The sequence below is a fragment of the Chiloscyllium punctatum genome, chromosome 42 (genome assembly GCF_047496795.1).
Source record: "Chiloscyllium punctatum isolate Juve2018m chromosome 42, sChiPun1.3, whole genome shotgun sequence".
Lineage (NCBI taxonomy): Eukaryota > Metazoa > Chordata > Chondrichthyes > Orectolobiformes > Hemiscylliidae > Chiloscyllium > Chiloscyllium punctatum.
Genome location: NC_092780.1, coordinates 45,858,728 through 45,884,199, shown reverse-complemented (window position 1 = coordinate 45,884,199; position 25,472 = coordinate 45,858,728). Strand labels below are relative to the sequence as shown.

The 25,472-nt window shown below is 45.2% G+C and overlaps 1 protein-coding gene across 4 annotated transcripts in view; it reads left to right on the top strand.

The window, feature by feature from the left end:
* Positions 1-25,472, top strand: part of strada (STE20 related adaptor alpha) — a 131,293-nt gene that overhangs the window by 19,668 nt on the left and 86,153 nt on the right. For all 4 annotated transcript variants that reach the window (XM_072561908.1, XM_072561910.1, XM_072561907.1 and 1 more), the window contains 2 exons: positions 7,906-7,961; positions 10,159-10,216. In XM_072561908.1, coding sequence (XP_072418009.1) covers positions 7,950-7,961; positions 10,159-10,216 — 70 coding nt within the window. In that variant the 5' untranslated portion in view covers positions 7,906-7,949. The remainder of the gene's footprint in view (positions 1-7,905; positions 7,962-10,158; positions 10,217-25,472) is intronic.

Genomic DNA, 25,472 nt, shown 5'->3' with positions numbered 1-25,472 from the left:
CAGGTATTTAGAAAAGAGTAGGTAAAGTGAAACAATAAAACCACAAATTGTTGGGGACACTCAGCAGCTCTGGCAGCACCTTTGGAGAGAAAGCAGAGTTAACATTTCAGATTGAGTGATCCTTCTTCAGAACTCAGATGAGATGGAGGAACTAAGACAGTGGAATAAAATCTATGCAGAAAGGAGGGTGTGAGGATGTCTAGGAGAAAGTGAGGACTGCAGATGCTGGAGATCAGAGTTGAAAAGTATGGTGCTGGAAAAGTGCAGCAGGTCAGGCAGCATCCAAGGAGCAGGAGAGTCAACATTTTGGGCATTAGCCTTTCATCGGGGTAGGCGGTGAAAGGGTGTCAAGAGATAAATGGGGGAGTTTGGGGAAGGTACCTAAGAAGGCGATAGGTAGATACAGGTCAGGGGTGATTGTGATAGGTCGGTAGGGAGGGTGGAGTGGATTGGTGGGAAGGAAGACTGAGGTCAAGAGAGCATTGCTGAGTCGGAGGGTTGGATCGGGGGGTGAGGTGGGGGGAGAGGAGATTTGGAAACTAGTGAAGTTGATGTATAGTCCAGGTAACTGCAGGAATTAGTGGGTTTGCTGTGGATATTGGTGACCAGTCTATCCCTGAAGTTGGAAACAGGTGTTGACGATGAGAGGAATCAGAAATGGGCCAGGTGAAAGTCAAGTGCGAATTGGATGTGAATTCATTAAAGTTTTCCGATTCTAGATGAGTGAGGCTAGCAGCACTAATGATGTCATCGATGTAGTGGAGAAAGAGTTCGGGAGGGGCCTAAAGTTGGATTAGAACAGGCATACCTGGGACCATGCAAGTAACCATGGCTACACCTTTTGATGTGAAGAAAGTGAGAGGAGTTCAAGGAGAAGTTGTTCAAAATGAGGATGTGCTTGGTTGGGCGAAGCAGGATTGTGGTGGATGGGAATGGGTCAGGCCTTTTTTTTAAAAAGCAGAGAGCCCTGAGACCATCCTGATGGAGGATGGAATGTATGAAAGCATTGCACATCCGTGCAGAAGGGGAGCTGGCCTGAACCCACAAACCTAAAATTCAATAGTCGAGATAGGAAGGGATGGGTTCTGTGGGGCAGGAGCAGACAGAAACAATGGGTCTGTCAGGGTACTTCTTTTTCTGGATTTTGGGAAGGAGGTTGAAACGGGCTATATGGGGTTAAGCGACTGAGCTTGGAGGCTGTGTGGGGAAGATCACCAGATTTGATGCTATTCGTGACCTTTACAGACACAATAGCCTAATGTTCGAAGGTGATGTCATGGTCTGGGGAGATAGGACGAGATGTCCAAAAGCTGTCACTCTACCTCTGCAATGTAGAGTTCAATACACCAGATGGCAACAGTACCACCCTTGTTGGCAGGCTTGATCACAAAGTTAGAGTTCTCTTTGAGAGTACAGAGTGCAGTGAGCTCAGAAAGAGGGAGGTTAGAATGGGTGAGAGGGCAGAGAACTTAAGGCGACCAATGTCACGTCAACAATTTGCAATGAACCAATTGAGTTAAGGTAGAAGGCCAGACGTCAGAGTCCAGGTGGAGGGAGAAATTTGGAAATGGGTGAAGGAGTCTGTGGGACAGAGAGAGGACTTTTTGCCTGAAGAAATGGCCATTGAGGTGAAGGCAACAGACATTTTGTATCTGAAATTCATTTGAGGCCGGGAGGGGATTGCGGGGGGTGGTGGTGGGGAGTTGGTTGCAGACTGATAAAACTGAGACCTTTGCTCAATACAGAGCATTCAGTATCAGAGTGGAAGAGCAGAAGGATAGTAAACACAGGACAAAATGTGTGATTAGAAAAGGGGATGGAGTCAGAGGGAAGGGGAGGAAGGTTCCAGAAGGATGTGAGTACCTCTGTGTTGTTGCATCCTGCATTTCTTAATGCTTGACAGGAAAAGAGGAAAAAAATCTTGTTGGAATGTCAAATGAGCCAGAGGATGAAGTGGAGCCAGGAGGCAGGGTAGCTGTACACCAGCATGAGGCAGTGCTGCTGGAGAGAGAAGAGAGGTCAAGAGTGTGCATATGATAGTGTATGGCATTGAGTGTGGATCTTCGAATGCAGCAGGAACAGCTGTCTGAGAAGCGCTGTTCACCACAGATGCCAATGATGAGTGAATTGAAGACATGAAGGATGAAACTTCAGTTCTAATTGACATGGAGTCAGTCTGAGACTGAGACAGTCACCGAGGAATGTGATGTGGCTGTGGAAGCAAGTCTTAGTAAATACATTGTCAAAAACCATGACTGAAAACAAATGTAATGATGGTGAACAAGGAAAAAAGATTAGAACAGCGATCCTATTGAAGAGAAGAGCAGAGCCTCTTCAAGGTAAGTATACTTGGAAGAGATGTGGCAATGAGTTAAACACTAAAGTAAGCCAAAGAACTGTGGATGCTGGAAATCTGAAACAATAACTGTAATTGCTGGAGAAATGCAGCAGGTCTGGAAGATCTGAAGACGAGTCACTGGACCTAAAACATTAAGCCTGCTATAGATCATAGAATCCCTACAGTGCAGAAAGAGACCATGCAGTCTTCCAAGACAACACTAACCTTCCAAAGAGCGTCCCACTCAGACCCAACCTGATAAACCTATATTTACCATGGCTAATTCACTTAGCCTGCATATTGCTGGACAATACGGGGAAATTCGAGCATGGCCAATCACCTAACCTGCACATCTTTGGACTGTCGGAAGGAAGCCCACACAGACATTGGGAGCAAAGGTCACAGTAGATAAATCTTTGTCGGATGTGGAAAGACCCTTTTGGGGCCTTGAATGGAGGGAAGGTGGGGGGTGGGGGAGATGGTGGAGAGGTGTGGGTGCAGGTTTTGCATTTCTTGCAGTGGCAAGGGAAAGTGCTGGGAATGAGAGGTGGGTTGTTTGGGTGCGTGGACCTGACTAGGAAGTTGTGGAGGGGATGATCTCTGTGGATGGGGTGGGGAGGAAATATATCTCTGGTGGTGAGGTCTGTTTGAAGATTCCAAGGTCCCCTTGTACACCAACACTCCCCCACTCACCAACTTTACCATTAACTATATAAGTTCTGCCTCTAATTTGCCTTTACAAAATGCAGCACCTCATATTTATCTAAATTAAACTCCATCTGCCACTCCTCAGCTCATTGGCCCATCTTATTAAGATCCTGTTGTCATCGGAGGTAACCTTCTTCACTGTCCACTACACCTCCAATTTTGGAATCAGCTGCAAACTTACTGACCATTCCTCCTATGTTCACATCCAAATCATTTCTATAAATGACAGAAAGCAGTAGACCCATCACCAATTCTTGCGGCACACAATTGGTCACAGGCCTCCAGTCTGAAAAGCAACCCCCAACCACCACCTTCTGTTTTCTACCCTCGAACCAGTTCTGTATCCAAATGGCTAGTTCTCCCTGTATTCCATGTGATCTAACCTTGCTAACCAGCCTACCACGAGGAACCTTGTCAAATCCCTTACTGAAGTCTATATTGATCACGTCCACCGCTCTGCCTCCTCAATCCTCTTTGATACTTCTTCAAAAAACTAAATCAAGTTAGTACGGCATGATTTCCCATGCACAAAGCCATGTTGATTATCCCTAATCAGTCCTCGCCTTTCCAAATACATGTAAACTCTGTCCCTTGGGACTCCCTCCAGAAACTTGCCCACTACCAGTATCAGGCTCTCTGGTCTATAGTTGCCTGGCTTTTCCTTACCACCTTTCTTAAATAGTGGCACCATGTTAGCCAACCTTGGGTCTTCCGGCACCTCACCTGTGGCTATAAATATAAATATCTCCGCAAGGGGCCCAGCAATCACTTCCTTAGCTTCCTGCAGAGTCCATGGGATTTTATCCATCTTTATTCACTTTAAGATGTCCAGCACCACCATCTCTCTAATATAGGCATTTTTCAAGATGTTGCTATTTGTTTACCCCTGTTCTGTAGCTTCCATATCCTTCTCCGCTGTAAACACTGCAAAATACTTGTTTAGTATACCCCACCCCTATGGTTCCACACGTAGGCAGCCTTGCTGATCTTTAAGGGGCCCTATTCTCTCCTTTGTTACTCTTTTGTCCTTAATATATTTATGGAATCCCTTAGCTTTCACAAACTGCGTTGAGAATCCAATCTCATATCCCGTTTTACCCTCCAGATTTTCCTTTACCTTCTTTATACTTTTCTCAGGGTTTGCTCAATTCCTGCTGTCTAGACCTGACCTATGTATCCTCCGCATTCTTGACCAAAACCTCAATTTCTTTCGTCATCCAGCGTTCCCTACAATTGCCAGCTTTGCCCTTCACCATGACTGCTCCTAATTCTGATGTGCCAATAAAAATGAGGCGATATTTTCCCAGATTCAAATATAAAACAGTGAATGCTATCTCCCTATAATGGGAACTTGTTCCAATGATTTCAGACTGTCAGTGCAACATTCTACACCTGTTTGATCCAGGAACCAGATTAAAGAGTGAGGTCATTGGAGATCAGGGTCACCCCCTTTAGCGCTCAGATCATGTGAGGAACTGCACTGAAGAGGTGCAGAAACATAACTAGAATCATGTTACCAGGCCTGACATCGAGCAAACCATCGCAATGTTGTAGATGTTTCCGGTGTCTGTGTCAGTCTGGAGGTGACCTTTAGTTAAGGACCTTAGAGTCCTGCAGAACACTTTAGAGCAGCAAGGAGGAGGAAGGGGAAAAAAATTCAGCACATGGGACTGCCCGGGGGCAGATAGAGTTAAGCCAGTTAAAGGGTGAGCAGTGAGAGAGTTTTGAATGGAGCTCCACTTCCACTTCCATGTCTCCATTCTTCACCATTCTCTTGGAACTACATCACATCAACACCCCATTCTGCTGCAGACCAGCAGGTATCGATCTCTGTGCACCTGTGAGGTGATAAGTTTCCAGAGCTAGATGGAATTCATCCGAGGTACGTCAAAGAGGTAGCTAATAATCTATTTGCATATTGTTTGTTTTTGGAAAGTAGCAAATATCATACTTTTATTCGAGAAGGGAGAGAGGCAGAAAATGGGAACCTGCGGTCCAGGGAGCTTACATTTGTTGAGGAGAAGGTCTTATAATCAGTCAGTATAAAGCTATAGCTGTACACTTTGAAAAGCTGAAGGTAATTGTGAAGTGACAGCACGGCTTTATTAGAAAGAAATCGTGTTTAGCCAATTTAATATAATTTGAAGGAGTCACTTGCTCTCTGGATAAAGGCAAACCTGTAGTCGTACTGTACTGCAATTTCAGGAAGACATTTGATAAGTTACTACATGGAAGATTATTTCAGAAGTAGAAGCTCAAGGCATGGGGATTGCAGGATCATGAAAACAGAGGATGCATAAATGGGTTCTTGCCAGATTAGCATGATATGACAAGTGGAGCCCTGTGCAGTCTGTGCTGGGCCTCAATTTTTTTTCATTGATCACTTCATAAAGGTGTAGCAGGTCAAAGGACAGATGTCTTCAAAATAGAAAGGAAAGTATGTTGTGAAGGAGACGTGATGGGGTTACATACTTTATAGTAAGTGGGCTGAAAGCTAGTAGATGGATTATAATGCAAGAAATGCAAAGTTCTTCATTTGGAAGAATAAAAAAAGTTTTACTTTGTTGGAGAATGACTGTCGAACTCTGAGATGCAGAGGCTTTTGTTAGTTCTAATGCATCAGTCACAAAAGTTTACTTTGAAGGTACAACATGTAACCAAGAAGGCTCATGGGATATGATGCTGTATTCTGAGAAAAAGATTGAACATAGGATTTTGATGATACCACATCTTGAATACCATTTATTTAAGGAAGAGTATACATGCATTGGAGGTTTCCTGGATTGATATCTTGACTAAGTTTTGAGGACAGGTGGAACAAACTGGCTTTGCTTCCACTGGCCTTGAGCAGACTTTAGACGGGATGTAATGAATGAAGCAGGTGAAAATGGTGGGCTTGGACATGAACATGAGGAACTCCTGCAGTCGTTTTCTTGAAGCGGAATGATTAATCTTCGAAGGTTAACCCTAACCCGACCAAGTGCTCAGCATTGCTCTAACCAGTGCAGTTTTTTCCTCTTCATTCCCATTGACACCAGTTTTGCTAGATCTTCTTCATGCCACACTTGGTGGAATGCTCCCTTAACGTCAAGGGCAGTCACTCTTACCTTAGAGTTAAGCTATTTTGCCCATGTTTGGCCTATGGTTGTAAAAAGGCATGGAGCCAAATAGGACTGACGGATTCTAAACTGGGTGTCGGTGATAAGATGATTTCTTTGCAAATGCCACTTGATAGCGCTGTCAATGACCTCTCTGATTTCATTTCATTCAGGGGTAGAAATCAGGCTGGATTTGCCTTCCTTTTGTGGACAGTGTATGCCTGGGTAATTTTCCATGGTGCTGGTTAGGTGTCAATGTTACTGACTTAACTCTGATAATCTATATCTTTCGCCATCCAGCGAATACTTAACATCAATGTTGCTTTGTTCAAGCAGTGGGCAAAGCTATAGATGGCATAGAATCGGGGTGTGTATGCAGAGTGCAATTGGCTGGCAAGAATTATGTGATTGGTTTGTGCAATTGTGACTCGTCCTGCATGCCAAAAGTCATCAGTCAGATGACAGCTGTCTGATTCCAGGGCAGCTGATGAGCTTGTGTGTGTGTGAAGCGTTCGTTGATATTTGTCCATTTCACTCCATCTGTCTCTCCCTCCCTTTCTGTCTCTATCTTTGCCTCTCCGAGCCCCCTGCAGCCCTTTACCCCTTCCCCCACCCTCATTCCCCTTTCTCTCTCTCTCTGCCCCCTCTTTCTCTTTGCCACCCCCTTTTATCCCCCCATCTCTTTCTCTCTGCTCTTGTCTCTTTCTCTCTCTCTCTCTGGCCTCTTTTCTTTCTGCTCCACCTTTTTCTCTTATTTTTTCTCTCGCTCTCTTTCTCTCTGCCCGCCATGTCTCTCTTCGTCTCTGACCCCCTCTTTCTCTCTGTGTCTCTCTGCCTCCCTTTCCCTCTGACCGTGCTCTCTCTCTCTCCTTCTCTCTGCGTCTCCTCCTCCCCCCTGTCGATAATTGGAGTTCCCCATTTTCACATTACGTTTGTTCTTGGGCTGACCTATAACTTGTTTGCAGACTTGCTCCTCCTTCTCTCACTTCCAGTTTGTGCTACAAATCAAATCGTCTAATAGGCCCTTTATAGTTTTCTGATTTTGTCTTCCACCCTTCAGTCAGAGCTGGAATAATTTATTTGATCAACATTGCTACTCGCTTCATTTATCAGTCTTTATTTTTCCTGCATACCATATAGCAATGAATATTAAGTTCCCAGTCATTACTAGCTTTGAGCCAGATCTATTTTTGTCACAATATGTGCAGCTTGTACGTGCAGCTTATCACCTTATTTACTGTGCTACCCTGCATGCACTCCAGACCAATTTTAATGTGCCTCCCCTTTCCTTGTCTGATTTATGAACTGTTTAATCTGGTGCTAGTACCAGTCCACTATGTGCCATATTTCTCACTGTTTGTTTATCCTAGAGCCCATATTCCTGTATTTACTGTGAATCTAGCCTATTTTGCATTAGGAGAGTTCTTCAGATGGTGGAAGAAATAGGACCTTGTATCAGTTTCATTCTCCAAATACAATGAAGCTACCATAACATGTAAAATCTGTCAGATAGCTCATTTGTTTGCATTCTTTGTTTGATGCTAAAACTAAGTGAAATTACATTAACTCCAAATATTTATTGATGTCAGGGTGGTCCAGTAGTATCGAGGTAGGTAATAAGCCATTGTGGAGCAGGTCTTCTATCCTGTTGCCATATTGAGGGAGGTAATGTGTGGTCCAGAGTTTGTGTATTCTCGTGCAAGATGGCTGTGATGCACTGTGAAGTCATTGAATTTATACTGTTGCTCTGTTTCATTCTAGATCTCTTAATGGCAGTGCCTATTTGGTGACACAACAGCTTTTCCATGTCATTTTTGGTAAGTTCTTTTTCTTTCCAATTTGCATGAATGCACAAGTTATGTGAGGTGCTGTTGTTTCACCAGCTTAATCAAGGCAATGCTGATTCAATCATCTCCACCAAAATGATGTCATTGTGAGCTAATTGATATGCGATTGAACAGCGGATAAGAAAGTTTGCAGATCTGGCCAGCAAGTGAATTGTCACAAAGCAGCGAATTCTTCCATTAATATTTGTGAATTATTTTACTGTGTAGTTTCAGTCTTTAAATTTGGAAATACTGATGCAAGATAAATTATTGCCTCTAAATTTCAAAGATCTGAAGCAGTACTGCTTAGTGTAACTTAAAGATCCCCACACTCTTCACTCTTATATTAGAATACCCTCCTACTACACTTGGTTATTTTATATACCAGTTGTCCAGAGTTATGCTCGCTTATTGGAAATTTGCAGCCAGAAGTCAAAAGACTTTGATCTAATCAGTATAGCCCTTGCTGAATCTGGGCCAGTGTTGAACCTGTTGGCTCCACTCTGCCAAGTGCAAAGTTTGTTATTGTGTAAAGTCCTCTATTTAAAAGAAAATCATGGGTGATACACTTTGTTTATTTCTGGATCCAACATTTCTAACTTTGGAATATCAGTGTGAACACCTCCAATATACCAGTCAGTCAGTCAGAGAGGAAGTGTGGTAGGGTCAGATGTGGATGAAGATAAGACCTGGCTTGCAACACACAGAATAGAGAGTGTGTTGATGAAAAAGCACAGCGGGTCAGGCAGCATCCGAGGAGCAGGAAAATCGACATTTCGGGCCAGAGCCCTTTGTCAGGAATGAGGCTGGGAGCCTCCGGGGTGGAGAGATAAATGGGAGGGGGGTCTGCTTGTAGTTATTTTCTTCAATAACACATTTCTAAAACTACATTTCTTACTCAAACTATCCAGTAGTTTTGAGAATAGTTAATTAGGCGTTAGTAGATCCTCCTACCCATGTTGTATATACTATCACTAAATGCATATTACAAACCTTCATTGCCATTATTTGCTGTGTTGTGGCATAACTTATGGTTACTGCACTTAGCATATTTCCTCCAGTTCCTACTTGTTAGTTATGTGAGGATGAATATAGGTTGTACAGAGCTGTTCATTATTTTGCAGTTCACATTTACTGGAAAGTGCCTGGAAATTAGATAAATGGACCAAAATTTTCAATGAATTTTAAATGCAATGACTACTTCTTGTGTCCTCAGTTATTGCTATTCCCTTTCTGGGAAGAAGTGTTTTGGGTAATAGCAAGCATTCCTTGTATTGTCAACTCAGTACAACTCTCCTGTGGACCAAGGCCCAAGTCAAGAGATAAGAACCACCAGTGTAACATTTTCCGATGGTGCAACCTTTTCCTTTCCATCCTCAGGTTCTCGAGCAGTTCTGAAACTCCAGACTCAGCTTAGAGTATTGCTTTCTCTCCGGGAGTGGTAGTTAGAATCCAGGAAACTACTTAATGAAAACACAGAAGCAATGATGAACGGGAAGTGCCTGGTATGGGTGCCATTTTCTCCACTAACTTTGTGGATTATTTTGAGAAGTGTTTGGTGTGCCAAACATGTTTCTTTAAGCTGAAACTGAGCCTTTCAGAAGCTTCACCCATATATAGATTAGTTATTATAACTTATTGCCTGAAATACAAGTATGTGGACACATTTGGAACAGAAGATTGACCAGACTTTCCTCTGTGATATCCAAAGCTATCTGTCTATTTCAAAAGCCTGTTACTGCAAGCAAATGTAACTGTTAGCGCTTAACTCCTTAAGGTGTTCTGTATACAACTGTCGAGGATGTCCAACAGTCTATCACTTGGGTTCCAATCCTGTATTGGTGCAAAGTGGCAAAGTACTGGAGGATCATTGATGTCCAGAATCAAGTTGGCAGCAAATCAGTATCTTGAGAAAAGGATTGAAGGCAGATATTTAGAGGTGGGGTGGAAAGTCGCTAATTTGTGATAAAATTTGTACCCTCAAACTAAAGATGGATACTACAGTCTTGGCAAAGTAATAAATTAGAGCAGATTGCTCGTCAATTTCTGATCTCCCTTCTAGGACTGTTTTCTCATTATTTTGGAGCAACTAAACCCTTGCAAAGGCAGCGGATGAGTGCAAAAAATACTAATTATGATTTCTCATCTTTTTTTTTTCTCCTTTCCTTATCGGATTTGCATGGTCTAGAGGTGGGTGTCTGAAAAACTGAGCGTGGAGAGCCTGCAGGATGTGGGACTGTTTGGTGGTAAGTTAGATTTGTGTCATTTTTGTACCATTGCTATTTAAGGTGAACTGAAGGCAAGTAACTGATGTGGGGATGGGTTGGTCATCCATTTGGACAATGGCAAAACTTTACAGCATCTTTTACAATTTCTGAATCTGTCTCTTTCCCTATGATCTTTGCAGTTTCTTATTCTTGGTGTGCCAAGTGCTTTTTTGAGTCAAATGGAATTGGTGATCGTTCCTATCCCTCAATCAATTGCATTCCACAAATAATCCTAAAATAACCTGCAAGGGGGTGGGGAACGGTTTGTAATCTTTATTGAAGCAAGTCATTGAAATAATCCAAAACAACCGCATGCTCATAGCGCATATTGAACTACAATCTGTAACCTGACTGCTCAGTTTATCTTTTACTTTACTGTTAAAAATAAAGGAAAATAAAGTCGCCATAGTTCCAGAGGACCATCAGGCTGTTCTCTTATTGGAGAGCGATGACTATTCATGGTTTATCCTCACACCTCAGATGTTGAGAAAGTTTGAGAAGGAGAGTCCTTATCCTCAAACAAGTTACCCAATCATAAATGGGCCATTGTCAGGTTGGCATGATGGCAATTAGCACGGCACAAGGATTAGTGTTGGAGCCCCAAGTAGTTCACAAAGAGACCTGGATGGGTTGACTTTAGTTACCAAGAGTTAGAAAGTGGAGTATGATGGGGAAAAATATGAAATCATCCATTTTGGCTGGAAGAATAGAAAAGAAGCCAATAATGTAAATGATGACAGATTGCAGAACTCTGCGATATAGAGTTTTCTCGTGAATGAATCACAAATCATTCATGTGCAGGTACAGCAACTAATTAGGGAGACTAATATAGTTTATTGTATGGGGAAATTAGTACAAAGTAGGAAGATTCTGCTTGAGTTATAAAGGTCAAAAATCACACGACACCAGATTATGGTCCAACAGGTTTATTTGAAAGCACGAGTTTTTGGACGCTGCTCCTCCTTCATGGCTATCATTGATGCCATCAACTGCCAGCTCAAAGTGGAGAGAATCTCCAAGAAGGTCACGTGTAGGATTCAGGGAGGGTCATTGGACCTGATTGTTAATTCTTATTTCTCTTCACAAATGCTGCCAGACCTGCTGAGCTTTTCCAAAAGCTTTTGTTTTTGTTTCAGAATCTTTGTCTGAAGAGCAAAGGCAGGTTCGTAACAAGCAATGGGGGAGTGATTATCTACTGGAGGCAGGAATGTGGAATAATCCGATCAGAAATAATCTTGTTGAGTATAGGCTTAAGGGGCTTCAAAATCTACTTCCAAGTATGATGTTTGTTGGATGTCATTTATCTCAATCTGGGATATCATTGCAGGAGTGCCTCAGTGAAATGTCTGAGGCTCAATCAATTTTTGCTGTTGCATCAATACACTTTCCTCTTCAACAATCAGACATGGAAATGTTCTCCAATGTCTACAGTGTTCCCTATCGTTCTTGACTCCTCAGTTACTGAAATCAGTGTCATAGAGTCTTATAACATGGAAACTGATCCTTTGGTCCAACTCTTCCATGCCTATCAGACATCCCAATTTGGTCAAGTCCCATTTGCTAGCATTTGGCCCATATCCCTCAAAACCCTAACAATTCATACTCCCATCAATGTTAAATGTTATAATTGTACTGCTTCCACCACTTCCTCTGGCACCACCCTCAGTGTGAAAAATCTTTCCCCTCTCACATAAACCTATGCCCTCCTGTTTTGGACTCCCCAACCTTAGGAGAAAAGACCTTGATTCTTGACCCTATCCGTGAACCTCATGATTTATAAACCTCTATAAGGTCAACCCTCAGCCTTTGACACTCCAGAGAAAAAAGCCATAGCCCATTCAGCCTCTCACTGTAGCTCAGACCCTCTAGTCCTGGCAACATCCTTGTCAATCTTTCAAGTTTAATAACATCTTTTCTATAGCAGGGTAACCAGAATTGTATACAGTATTCGAAACCGCTCCAATGTGTTGTAGTTTTTATGTTTCATTACCCAAGACAAATAAGGGGTACCACATCTCACCTTAGAACTGGGTGAAATCAGATATCCTGTTAATACAGCTGCTCTATTTGTTGTGTGAGCCTTGATAACTTCTCTCACTCATCTTGTTACAGGAGGAGTTTTACATTGAATCCATTCAGCAATTGCTATATTGCTCTATGTGTGTATATATAGCTAAATCTGCTCCCTCTGACGCTTAAACCCATACTGAGGAACTCTGACCTTTGCATTGTGTTTTAACTCTTGCATAGTTTATTTTCTTCTTTATCATTCCTTCCTGAGAAACCAATGCCATGTACAGCCGCAACATCATGTCCCAACTCCTATGATCAATGAAGGCAAGTGTGCCAAACGCCGCCTTCACCATTCTGTCTACCTGCAACTCCACTTTCAAGGAACTGTGCACCTGCAAATTTGGATGTCTTTGTTCAGCAACGTTCTCCAAGGCCCGAACTGTATAAGTCCTGCCCTGAGTTGCCTTATTAAAGTATAACACCTCACATTTATCTCCCAAGCACAATTTCATCTAAATAACATTTAAGTTTGGGCTGATAAGTAAGTAGCATTTGTTCCACATTAGTGCCAAATTACCAATACTTCCAAAACAAAAGCACCTAACCATCGCCCCTGGGCCTTTAACCACTACCTTTTTGGTTATATTTCTGGTTGGAGATGGTTATTGCCGAACACATCTGGCCCAAATATTACTTGCCACTCATGAACCAAAGTCTGGATGTTGTCTAGGTCTTGCTGCATTTGGACAGAGATACTACTTCAGTATCTGAGGAGTTGCAAATGCTGCTGAACATGATAGAATTGTCAGCGAACATCCCCACTTCTGAACTATGATGGAGGGTAGATCATTGATGAAGTAGCTGAAGATTCCTGAGCCTAGTATACTTGCCTGAGGAACTCCTGCACAAATGTCATGGAACTGAAAGGGCTGACCTTTAACAACCACAATCGTTCTTTGCGCTATCTATGACTTCAACCAGCAGAGTTTTTTTCTCCCTTAGTTCCTATTGATTCCAGTTTTGCTGAAGCTCCTTAATATCAGACTTGGTCAAAGACTATCTTCATGTCAAGGGCAGTAGTCTTTATCTCCCCGTGACTCTTGAATCAGCTTTTTTATCCGTTTTTGCAGGAAAATCAGCACCAGCTATCATCCAGTCCCGGATCTTGCAAACATGTCATCTTGCCTGCTTATACATGCCTCAGCAAGGTTAGATGGAAGTTTCCTAACGAGCTCCAATGTGTTATAGTTTTTCATGTTTCATTAACCAAGACAAATGAGGACGTACCCTATCTCACCTTGGGATATCTGATTTCATCAAGTTCTGTTAATACAGCTGCTCTATTTGTTATGTGAGCCTTGATAACTTCTCTCACTCGATCTTGTTACAGGAGGAACTTTACGTTGAATCCATTCAGCAGTTGCTATATTGCTCTATATGTATACATAGCTAGATTTGCTCCCTCTGACGCTTAAACCCATGCCGGGGAACTTTGACCTTTGCATTGTGTTTTGACCTTTGCATTGTGTTTTAACTCTTGCATAGTTTATTTTCTTTTTTTATCATTCCTCCCTGTGAGACACTTGCTGGAAACAAAGAATGTTTTTGAAAATCCTGTAATTCACATCTTTTGTGTCTGCAAAAAGCTGATGTTTCCAGACATTTGTAAGCCAGAATCACGCTACAAGCGGGATGACACACTGTCACAATGCAGTGGCTGAGTGCAAAAGATCTCACCTTGTTAGCTTTATGCCAATAACAATTCAGTTGTAAAACCAAAGACAGCTGGCAATATGCAGTCCGATCTATGCCTGAATGAGGAAAAAAACTTAACTAATTTGTGTGGAAGATTTTTTATATTGGTATTGAAGGGCCACAGCTCAATGATTAACATGGTGAATGTTTTCAGCGTTTACTGTTTTCATTTCTGACTTGAACCATATCCAACTTTTTACTTCAACTCCAACATAATGAACTGTGTTTAGTTTGGTGCCTGTAAATGATAAGGTGTAGGATTGCTGGTGATTTCCCGACATCCAGAGCTGCCCACGTCATCATTGGCTTAGAGATGACCAGTTGAAAATGTGTTGCTGGAAAAGCGCAGCAGGTCAGGCAGCATCCAAGGAACAGGAGAATCGACGTTTCGGGCATAAGCCCTTCTTCAGGAATGAGGAAAGTGTGTCCAGCAGGCTAAGATAAAAGGTAGGGAGGAGGGACTTAGGGGATCGGCGTTGGGAATGCGATAGGTGGAGGGAGGTCAAGGTAAGGGTGATAGGCCGGAGTGGGGTGGAGGCGGAGAGGTCAGGAAGAAGATTGCAGGTTAGGAAGGCGGTGCTGAGTTCGAGGGATTTGACTGAGACAAGGTGGGGGGGGGAGGGGAAATGAGGAAACTGGGGAAATCTGAGTTCATCCCTTGTGGTTGGAGGCGCTCTTCCTCCAACCGTCGTGTTGCTATGGCCTGGCGATGGAGGAGTCCAGGACCTGCATGTCCTTCGTGGAGTGGGAGGGGGAGTTGAAGTGTTGGGCTACGGGGTGGTTGGGTTGGTTGGTCCGGGTGTCCCAGAGGTGTTCTCTGAAACGTTCCAAAATTTCTCCAGTTTCCTCATTTCCCCTCCCCCCACCTTGTCTCAGTCAAATCCCTCAAACTCAGCACCGCCTTCCTAACCTGCAATCTTCTTCCTGACCTCTCCGCCCCCACCCCCAATCTGGCCTCTCACCCTCACCTTGACCTCCCTCCACCTATCGCATTCCCAACGCCCCTCCCCCAAGTCCCTCCTCCCTACCTTTTATTTTAGCCTGCTGGACACACTTTCCTCATTCCTGAAGAAGGGCTGATGCCCAAAACGTCGATTCTCCTGTTCCTTGGATGCTGCCTGACCTGCTGCGCTTTTCCAGCAACACATTTTCAGCTCTGAGCTCCAACATCTGCTGTCCTCACTTTCTCCTCGAAGATGACCAGTTGACTCTACTCTGGGCCTTAGTACCAGAGGCTGAGTGTTAGTGTCCAGTAGCTAGCTAGAAATCAGAAATTATTTTGAATGTATAATCTTAATGTAATGTGACTGTTTTACTTCCTTGTGTACACATCAGCGCAATCTGAAGGGGTAGAGGTTGATATCCAACTCCCCTCCTTCTGTTCAGTAGTTATCTGGGGATGAATCTTCTCTTCCTGCCCACATGAGGAATTTGTTCAAACCTTGTGCCTTCTTTGACTTGCCCAGAAGTTTGGGGAAGCTGTTTATCCCTATTGCTTGCTTCATGACAACTACTTAGCCAATCAGAGTTGACCTGCCCACCAGTTGGTACCCTTTTCTCCTGTAATATAAATTGCTTGAAATTTCATGTTTTTGTTCTTGTGTTTATCCTACTGAGTAAAAGATTGAAAGTTTGCCAGCATGCAATTCCTGTGCCTTGTGGGAATTTCAGAACAAGTCTTAGGTCTGTGGGTGTACGTAACGTCTTTAGCTGCTTGTGCTGAGGATTTAAAATCTGGAGTCACCGCAGAGTGTCGAGGAGGATGAGATTACAAGATCTAAGAAGTGGCCATGGCAAACAGTAAAAGTTCATAATAGTTGGTAAGTGGCCATCGAGTTGATTTGGAAGAGGCAGGAAATACTGGAATCTTTAGTGTAGGTAGCACTTTCAAACAGATACTCAGCTCGGATTGATGACTCCTGAAAGAGTGCAATCTACATCGTGCTTACAGTCCCTTGATCACTGGATCAGTGGGAACGCAAAAAGTAAAAATGCAGTTCTCCTATGTGATTAGTTGTGAATGAGACAGATGGACACTGAAACGGGGACCAGTTCTGGAGCAAAAGGCACCTATTCAAAAATGTCAGGCTTCAGCTCAATAGCAGTTTTTAGAGCAGTAAGATTGTAATATTTTCTGGATTTGTAGATTACTAAAGGCCATCTTTGCACCGTAGAGTGGTGTGCTCTTCCTGACAGATGTGGGAGATCAGGGCGAGTTTCCGTGTTATGGATGATGTCTGCAGGAAGTGTGTTTTGTTGCAAGTCCTATCAGATCGCATGGATCAGTTGGAGCAGCAGTTAGAGTCAATGAGAAATTTACAGCAGCTAGGGGATGTGATAGATGGCAGTTTCAGGAAGGTAGAAAAACTGTAGATATAGTCAGGTAGGAGAAATGGGCAGGTCGTGCACGAGTCTCCTGTGACTATCCCCAACTCAAACAGGTATACGTGGGGGGCAGTGGACTCTCAGGATAATGTGGCACTGACTGCCAGGTTTACAGTACCAAACCTGGCTCCAAAGTAGTGAAGGGTATGTTCCAGTTTCAGGCAATCAATTCTGATGGACCCTCCATTCAGAGGCACAGACAAACATTTCCGCAGCCAACAATGAGATCTCAGAATAGTGTGTTGCCTCCCGGTGCCAGGACCAAGGATATTTGAGAGAGGATGCAGAATATTCTCAAAAGGGGAGTGGGACCAGCAGGAGGTTGTTTTACACATTGGAATTAATGACCCAGGAACAGAAGAGGACAGGGTCATGAGGAGAGGAATTTAAGAAGCAGGTCCAGTAATATCTTGATTACTCCTGTTTAATAGGAGGTTAGAGCAGATGAATGCATGGCGGAGGACCTGGTGCAGGGGACAGCGATTCACATTTTTGGCTCATTGGAATCTCTTCTGGGGTAGAAGTTATCTGTATAAGAAGGACGGATTGCACCTGAATTGCAAGGAGTGGCAATTTGATAGACCTGTTTGGTATGATTTAAATTAGATGGGGTAGGTAGGTTGGGGGAGACCCAGCGAGGTAGTGAGAAAAGAGGTCAGTCTGAGACTGGTGCATTTGGGAAAGCAGTCAGGGCAGGCAGGGACAAAGCAGAAAATGAGGTAGGACTGATAAATTAAACTGCATTTATTTCAAGGCAAGAGGCCTGACAGGTCAGGAAGATAAATTCAGAGAATGGTTAGGAACATGAGTTTGAGATATCATAGCGATTATAGAGATGTGGTTCTGGGATGGACAGGACTGGTAGCTTAATGTTCAGGGGTACAGATGCTAAAGGAAGGATAGAAAAGTTTTGGTTAGATTCCCTACAGGCCCTCAACAAGTGCACACCGACCCTCTGAGGAGTAACCCAGACTCATTTCCATCTGACTAATGCACCTAATAGGCAATTTAGAATGGCCAATTCACCTGACCTGCACATCTTTGGACTGTGGGAGGAAACTGGAGCACCGGAGGAAGCCCACTGGGAGAATGTGCAAACTCCACACAGACAGTTGCACGATGCTGGAATCGAACGTTAGCAGCAGTGCTAACCACAGAGCCACCGTGCTGCCCTTAGATAGAAAGGTGATTTTAGTTACAGCTGTATTTAAGGAGGATATTCTTGGGATTATGTCCAAAGAAGTTACTTGGGTAGAACTGCAAATTAAGATAGGGATAGTTACTTTATTGGGATTGTACAATAGACCGCTAAAAGTCAGTGGGAAATTGATGCAAATTTCTAAGGAGATCTAAGTTATCTGTAAGAAAAGTAAGGTGGTTATGGTAGGGGATTTTAACTTCCCAGACATGGACTGAGACTGTCATAGTCTTAAGAGCATGGATGGAGAGGAATTTGATAGATGTGTACAAGAAAAGTTTCTCATTCACTATGCCTGCTACAGAAGGAGCAAACCTTGACCTACTCTTGGGAAATAAGGCAGGACAGGTGACTGAGGTGACAGTGGGGGCGCATTTTGGGGCCAGCAACCATAAGTCTATTCGTTTTAAAATAGTGATGGAAGAGGATAGACCAGATCTAACAGTTGAAGTTCTAAATTGGAGAAAGGCCAATTTTGGTAGCATTAGGCGAGAACTTTCAAAAGTTGATTGGGTGTTCATCGGTAAAGGTATGGCTGGAAAATGGGACGCCTTCACAAATAAGATAACGAGAATCCAGAGAGAGTATGTTCCTGATCGGGTAAAGGGGAAGGCTGGTGGGTGTAAGGAATGCTGGACGAATAGAGAAATTGAGGTTTTGGTCAAGAACAAGATGGAAGTAAATGTCAGGTATAGACAGCAGGGATCAAATGAATGTCTGGAAGCATATAGAGGCAGTAGGAATATACTTAGGGAAATCAGGAGGGCATAAAGGGGGCATGAAATAGCTTTGGAAAATTAAGAAGGATCAAAAGGGATTCTACAAATACATTTTAACTAGGGTAACTGGGGAGAGATTAGGGCCCTTTAAAGATCAGCAAGGCTGCCTACGTGTGGCACCTTAGGCGATGGGTGAGATACTACAATGAGTATTTTGCATCAGTGTTTACTGTGGAGAAATAAATAGCAGCGTCTTGAAAAATATCCATATTCCAGAGGAGGAAGTGCTGAATGTCTTAAAATGCACAAAGATGGATAAATCCCCCAGGACCTGATCAGATGTACTCGAGACTCTGTGGGAAGCTTGGAAAATGATAGCTGGGCCCCTTGCTGAGATATTTGTATCATTGATAGCCACAAGTGAGGTGCAGGAAGGTTGGCTAACATGGTTCCACTATTTAAGAAAGGTGGTAAGGAAATGTCATGGAACTGTAGATCAATGAGCCTGACATCAGTGGTGGGCAAGTTGTTAGGGGGAATCCTGAGGGACAGGATTTACGTACATTTGGAAAGGCAAGGACTGATTAAGGATAGTCAACATTGCTTTGTGCATGGAAAATCATGTCTCACTAACTTGATTGAGTTTTTCAAGGTGTAACAAAGAGGATTGATGAGGGCAAAGTGGTGGACATGATCTGTATGGACATCAGTAAGGTGTTCGACAAGCTTCTATGTGGTGGGCTGGTTAGCAAGGTTAGATCACAAGTTATACAGGGAGAACTAGCCATTGGGATACAGAAGTGTTTTGAAGGTAGGAGATGACAGTAGTGGTGAAGGGTTGCTTTTCAGACTTGAGGCCTGTGACCAGTGGTGTACCACAAGGATCAGTACTGGATCCACTGGTTTTTGACATTTTTATCAATGATTTGGATATGAACATAAGAGGTATGGTTAGTAAGTTTGCAGATGACACCAAAATAGTGGACAGCGAAGAAGGTTACCTCAGTTCAACAGGACCTTGATTAGATTTTCCTCGAATGGCAATGGCTAGCATGAGGGGACATAGCTTTAAATTGAGGGGTGATAAATATAGGACAGATATCAGAGGTAGTTTCTTTACTCAGATAGTAATCGGGGCATGGAATGCACTGCCTGCAACAGTAGTAGACCCGCCAACTTTAAGGGCATTTAAATGGTCATTGCATAGGCGAATGGATGAGAATGGAATAGTGAGGTTAGTTAGGCTTCAGACTGGTTTCACAGGTCAGCACAATGTTGAGAGCTGAAGGCCCTGTGTTGTGCTGTAATTTTGTGTTCTATGTTTAGAGGAAATGTGATGAAAAATGTTACCACCCATTCATTGGTGGGAATCTAGAGTTCACTGCCAGTAAAGGTAGTTGAGGCAGAAACTTTTGAACATTTTAAGAAGTATTCAGATGTGTACTTGTGATGTCAAGGCATAGACGGCTAAGGGTCAAAAAGTGTGGCATTGGAGAAATGCAGCAGGGGAGTCAACGATTTGGGCATAAACCTTTCATCTAGAATGTGGGGTGGGGGAAGGGGGCTGTGAGATAGGGGTGGGGGTAGTGGTAGCTGGGAAGGTGATAAGTAGATAGATAAATAGCCGGGGGATGATGGTAATAGGTCAGGGGGAGGGTGGAGCGGATAGGTGGGAAGGAAGATGGACAGGTCATGAGGATGGTGCTGGGCTGGAGGGTTGGATCTGACATGGGATGGGGAAAGGGGAGATGATGGAACTAATGAAGTCAATGTTGATGTCGTGTGATAGGAAGATAAGGCGTTCTTCCTCCAGGAGTTGGGTGGCTTGGATTTGGCGGTGGAGGTGGTCTAGGACTTACATGTTCTTGGTGGAGTCGGATGAGGAGTTGAGGTGGTTGGCCACAGGGCAGTGGAGTTGTTTGGTGTGCGTCCCAGAGATGTTCCCTGAAACACTCCAAGTTGGCGTCCTGTCTCCCCAATGTAGAGAAGACCACATCGAGAGCAAAGGGCACAGAACATGTGTTTGGATGTGCAGGAAAATCTCTGTCAGATATAGAAGGATGCTTTGAGGCTTTGGATGGAGGTGAGTGGGGAGGTGTGGGAACAGGTTTTACACCTCTTGCGGCAGCAAGGGAAGGCGCCAGGAGTGGAGGGTGTGTTGGTGGGGGGGTGCGTGGACCCAACAAGGGAGTCACTGAGGGAATGTTCTCTGGAATGCTGATAGGGGTGGGGTCTGACGGTAGGTGGTGGAAATGGCAGAGGATGATGCACTGTATCTGGAGATTAGTGGGATGGGAGGGTAGGACCGGGGGGTTGGGGAGGAGAAAGGATGCCATCTGGGATGTCCTGGAGTGGAATGGCTCCTCTTGGGAGTAGATATGGCAGAGGTGGAGGAATTGGGAGTGAGGGAGAGCATTTTACGGGAGGGGGTATGGGAGCATGTGTCATCCTGGTAGCTGCGGGAATTTGTGAGTTTGAAGTAAATGATCATATTGAGACGGTTGCCGGAGATGGAGACTGAGAGGTCCAGGAAGGGGGAGGGAGGTGTCTGAAATGGTCCAGGTGAACCTGAGGTCAGGGTGGAAGGTGTTCGTCAAGTTGATGAACTGTTCAACCTCCTCACTGGAGCATTAGGTGGCACAGTTACAGTAATCAATGCAGATGGGGGATAGTGCCAGTGTAACTGCGGAAGACGAACTGTTCCATGTATTTGACAAAGAAGCAGACAAAGCTGGTGCCTGTGGCTACCCCTTTGGTCTGAAGGAAGTGGGAGGATTCGAAGGAGAAGCTGTTCAGGATGAGGACAAATTCCACCAATCGCATGAATATATCCATGGACAAGCGCTGGTTGGGTTGGTGGGAGAGGAAGAAACTGAGGGTTTGGAGGCCTTCACCATGGTGGATGGGCATGTATAGGGACTAGGTATCCATGGTGAAAATGAGGGATTGGGGGCCAGGGAAAAGAACATCATGGAGGAGGTGGAGGGCGTGGGTGGTGTCTCAAATGTATTTGGTGAGTTCCTGGACCAAGGGGGATGGGACAGTGTTGAGATATAAGGAGATAAGTTCAGTGAGGCAGGAGCAAACAGAGAAGATCGGTCAACTTGGGTAGTCAGGTTTGTGAATTCTGGGTTAGAGGTAGAACTGGGTGGTGCAGGGTTCCAGGACTGAGGTTGGAGGCTATGGGTGGGAGATCCCCTGAGGTGATAAGGTTGTGGATGGTCTGGGAGATGATGCTGGTTTGGTGATGGGAGGTGGGGGCAGCAGAAGTGATGTCATTACTTCCAGCAGTAGTGGTGGCTGTCGCGGCCGCATGGATAATGACAAGAGAGCAGTAGGAGGCGGTGTCTGTGAGTTGGCTCATGGCTTCAGTAGTGTCAAGATCAGTGCGACAAAATACCACTGTGCCCCCCCCCCCCCCCACTTCCACTGGTTTAATGGTTAGGTTGGGGTTGGAACAGAGGGCGTGGAGGGCTGCACGTAGTGAAGGTGAGAGATTGGAGTGGGTGAGGGGCGGTGGACAGGTTGAGGCAGTCAGTGTCATGGCGGCATTTGGAGATAGAGGTTGAGGGCAGGTAACAGACCTTGACAGGGTGTCCAAGTGGATGGATTATGTTGGATGGGGAAGAATGGATCCTCCAGAGGGTGGATGAGAGTCCTGATTGAAAAGGTGAGCGCTGAGGTGGCATAACAGAAGTTTGATGTCACAACGCATGTGGAATTTGTTGACCCTGGAGCACTGTGGGATAAATGTGAGACTTTTGCTCAGGAATGATTGTTCATCCTCGGTGGGGGTGGGACAGGTCTGGGAGGATGGTAAAATCATGACAAGGCTGGGCGCGAGGACCTGGTGGCAAGCTGGAATTGGGAGTGGGTGTGGTCATGGGAGGGGTGGTGATGGGGAGGGAGTGGACAGGTGCAGAGGTTCTGTGTGCAGTTTTCAGAAGCGGTGGCTGCAGAGATGACATGGTCAGCAGGTCTGGGTTGAGTGGTGTCAGCGGGGCCAGAGGTGGCCACGGGAGTGGCATGTTCTGTGGTAGTGTTCCAGTAAATGATGTCAGTGGTGGTGGAAGTGGTGTAGATGGCGCCAACCACGTGGGCAGAAGTGACATGATGGGCAGTGCTCACAGATATTTTGGAGCCAGTTGTCTTAGCGGCAATCAAGGCAGTGGTATGCTCTGTGGTTGTGGTCCATGGGGCAGTGGGGTGGATGTGATGTCATCATTTGCTGCAGTGGTGGTGGCTATAGCGGCTGCATGGATAATGGCGACTGAGCGGTTCTGTGGGAAGGGTCTGGAATGATCGAGGAATCCAGAGTTTGGAGGTAAGAACATGAAAGTATGGTGTACTTACATTCCTTGATGTCTGATAAGCTGGAGAAACAGCGTTTGTTGAGTGGGTGAATCCTGTTCGGGATGAAGAACAGCAGAGGTCCTCTGCGGGTCTGGAAGAGTATGGCCCTGTGTTGCGGCAGGGCTGACTGCAGGGAGAGTAGGTGGCAAAACATGGCTGTGAGCATAGAGCGGAGAGTCCAGAGGGAGAACAGTTTCTGGAGGGTTTGGATTTGCTGTGGGGTAGTGGTTGTCCTGGTCAGGTCCAAATTATGATATCCTGCATAGATTCGAGACTATATTCAGACTAAGTCAGTTGCATAGGCAGGTGCTGAATAAGGAGATGTGGCTATCGTAGCGGGTCTGCTTCAGGACATGCCACGCCCCACCACCAATTCACCACCCCACTCCTCTCACCGTCCCTTGCCGCAGCAAGAGGTGTAAAACCTGCATCTGCACTTCCATCCTCACCTTCATCCGAGGCCCCAAAGGGTACTTCCACATCCCGCAGAGATTTTTCTGCACATCCAGACACCTCATCTACTGTGTCCATTGCTCTCAATGTAGTCTCCTCTACATTGGGGAGGCGGATTGCTAACTCATGGAATGTTACAGGGAATACCTCTGGGACACATGAACCCAACAACCTTACTGGCCTGTGGCTGACCACTTCAACTCCACTCCAAGGACACATTGCAATTGAATATTCAGCGCAGCACATTGTAACTTGGCTTAGGTAGGTTCTGCTTTGATGAATGTATATTTTACTGAGATATGGGTCTTTAGTGGGCTGGATTAACCCCTAAATACATAGATTCTATGCTGAGGTTACAATATAGCAAAGCCCTAGCCAACTTTTGTGGTGACAAGACTTCCACAAAACAACAATACCGGACAAAATTAATAGTTGCTTCGGCAAATACAGGTTAACTAAGGAAAACCAGCATGGGTTAATCATGTTTAACTAAAATAAAAGCAAAGTGCTGTGTGTGCTGGAGACCTGAAATAAAATGTTTTACTCTTCACAGATGGTGCCACTTCTCTAGGTAAGAACAATGACTGCAGATGTTGGAAACCAGATTCTGGATTAGTGGTGCTGGAAGAGCACAGCGCAGTACAGGCAGCATCCGAGGCAAAAGCCCTTCATCAGGAATAAAGGCAGAGAGCCTGAAGGGTGGAGAGATAAGCTAGAGGAGGGTCGGGGTGGGGAGAAAGTAGCATAGAGTAGAGTAGGTGAGTGGGGAAGGGAGATGAAGGTGATGGGTCAAGGAGGAGGATGGAGTGGATAGGTGAAAAAGAAGATAGGCAGGTAGGACAAGTCATGGGGATAATGCTGAGCTGGAAATTTGGAACTAGGGTGAGGTGGGGGAAGGGGAAATGAGGAAACTGTTGAAGTCCACATTGATACCCTAGGGTTGAAGTGTTCCGAGGCAGAAGATGAGGCGTTCTTCCTCCAGGCGTCTGGTGGTGAGGGAGCGGCGGTGGAGGAGGCCCAGGACCTCCATGTCCTTGGCAGAGTGGGAGGGGAAGTTGAAATGTTTGGCCACAGGGCGGTGTGGTTGATTGATGCGGGTGTCCAGGAGATGTTCCCTAAAGCGCTCTGCTAGGAGGCGTCCAGTCTCCCCAATGTAGTAGAGACTGCATCGGGAGCAATGGATACAATAAATGGTGTTCAGGTAAAACTTTGGATGTGGAAGGCTCCTTTAGGACTTTGGATGGAGGTGAGGGAGGAGGTGTGGCCACAGGTTTTGCAATTCCTGCGGTGGCAGGGAAAGATGCCAGGATGGGAGGGTGGGTTGTAGGGGGGCATGGACCTGACCAGGTAGTCACGGAGGGAACGGTCTTTGAGGAAGGCAGAAAGGGGTGGGGAGGGAAATATATCCCTGGTGGTGGGGTCTTTTTGGAGGTGGCGGAAATGTCGGCGAATGATTTGGTTTATGCGAAGGCTGGTAGGGTGGAAGGTGAGCACCAGGGGCGTTCTGTCCTTGATACGGTTGGAGGGGTGGGGTCTGAGGGCGGAGGTGCAGGATGTGGACGAGTTGCGTTGGAGGGCATCTTTAACCACGTGGCAAGGGAAATTGTGGTCTCTAAAGAAGGAGGCCATCTGGTGTGTTCTGTGGTGGAACTGGTCCTCCTGGTGGAGCAGATACGGCGGAGGAATTGGGAATACGGGATGGCATTTTTGCAAGAGGTAGGGTGGGAAGAGGTGTAATCCAGGTAGCTGTGGGAGTCTGTGGGTTTGTAAAAAATGTCAGTGTCAAGTCGGTCATCATTAATGGAGATGGAGAGGTCCAGGAAGGGGAGGGAGGTGTCAGAGATGGTCCAGGTAAGTTTAAGGTCAAGGTGGAATGTGTTGGTGAAGTTAATGAATTGCTCAACCTCCTCGCGGGAGCATGAGGTGGCGCCAATATCGTCAATTCATCAATGTAGCGGAGGAAGAGGTGGGGCGTGGTGCCAGTGTAATTACGGAAGATGGACTGTTCTACGTAGCCAACAAAGAGACAGGCATAGCTGGGGCCCATATGGGTGCCCATGGCTACCCCTTTGATCTGGAGGAAGTGGGAGGATTCGAAGGAGAAATTGTTAAGGGTGAGGACCAGTTGGCCAAACGAATGAGTGTGTTGCTGGAAGGGTACTGTTGGGGATGTCGGGAGAGGCTTGGAGGCCCTGGTCATAGCGGAAGGAGGTGTAGAGGCATTGGATATCTATGGTGAAGATGAGGCATTGGGGGCCGGGGAAACTGAAGTCTTGGAAGAGGTTGAGGGCGTGGGTAGTGTCTTGAACGTATGTGGGGAGTTCCTGGACAAGGGAGGATAGGACAGTGTCGAGGTAGG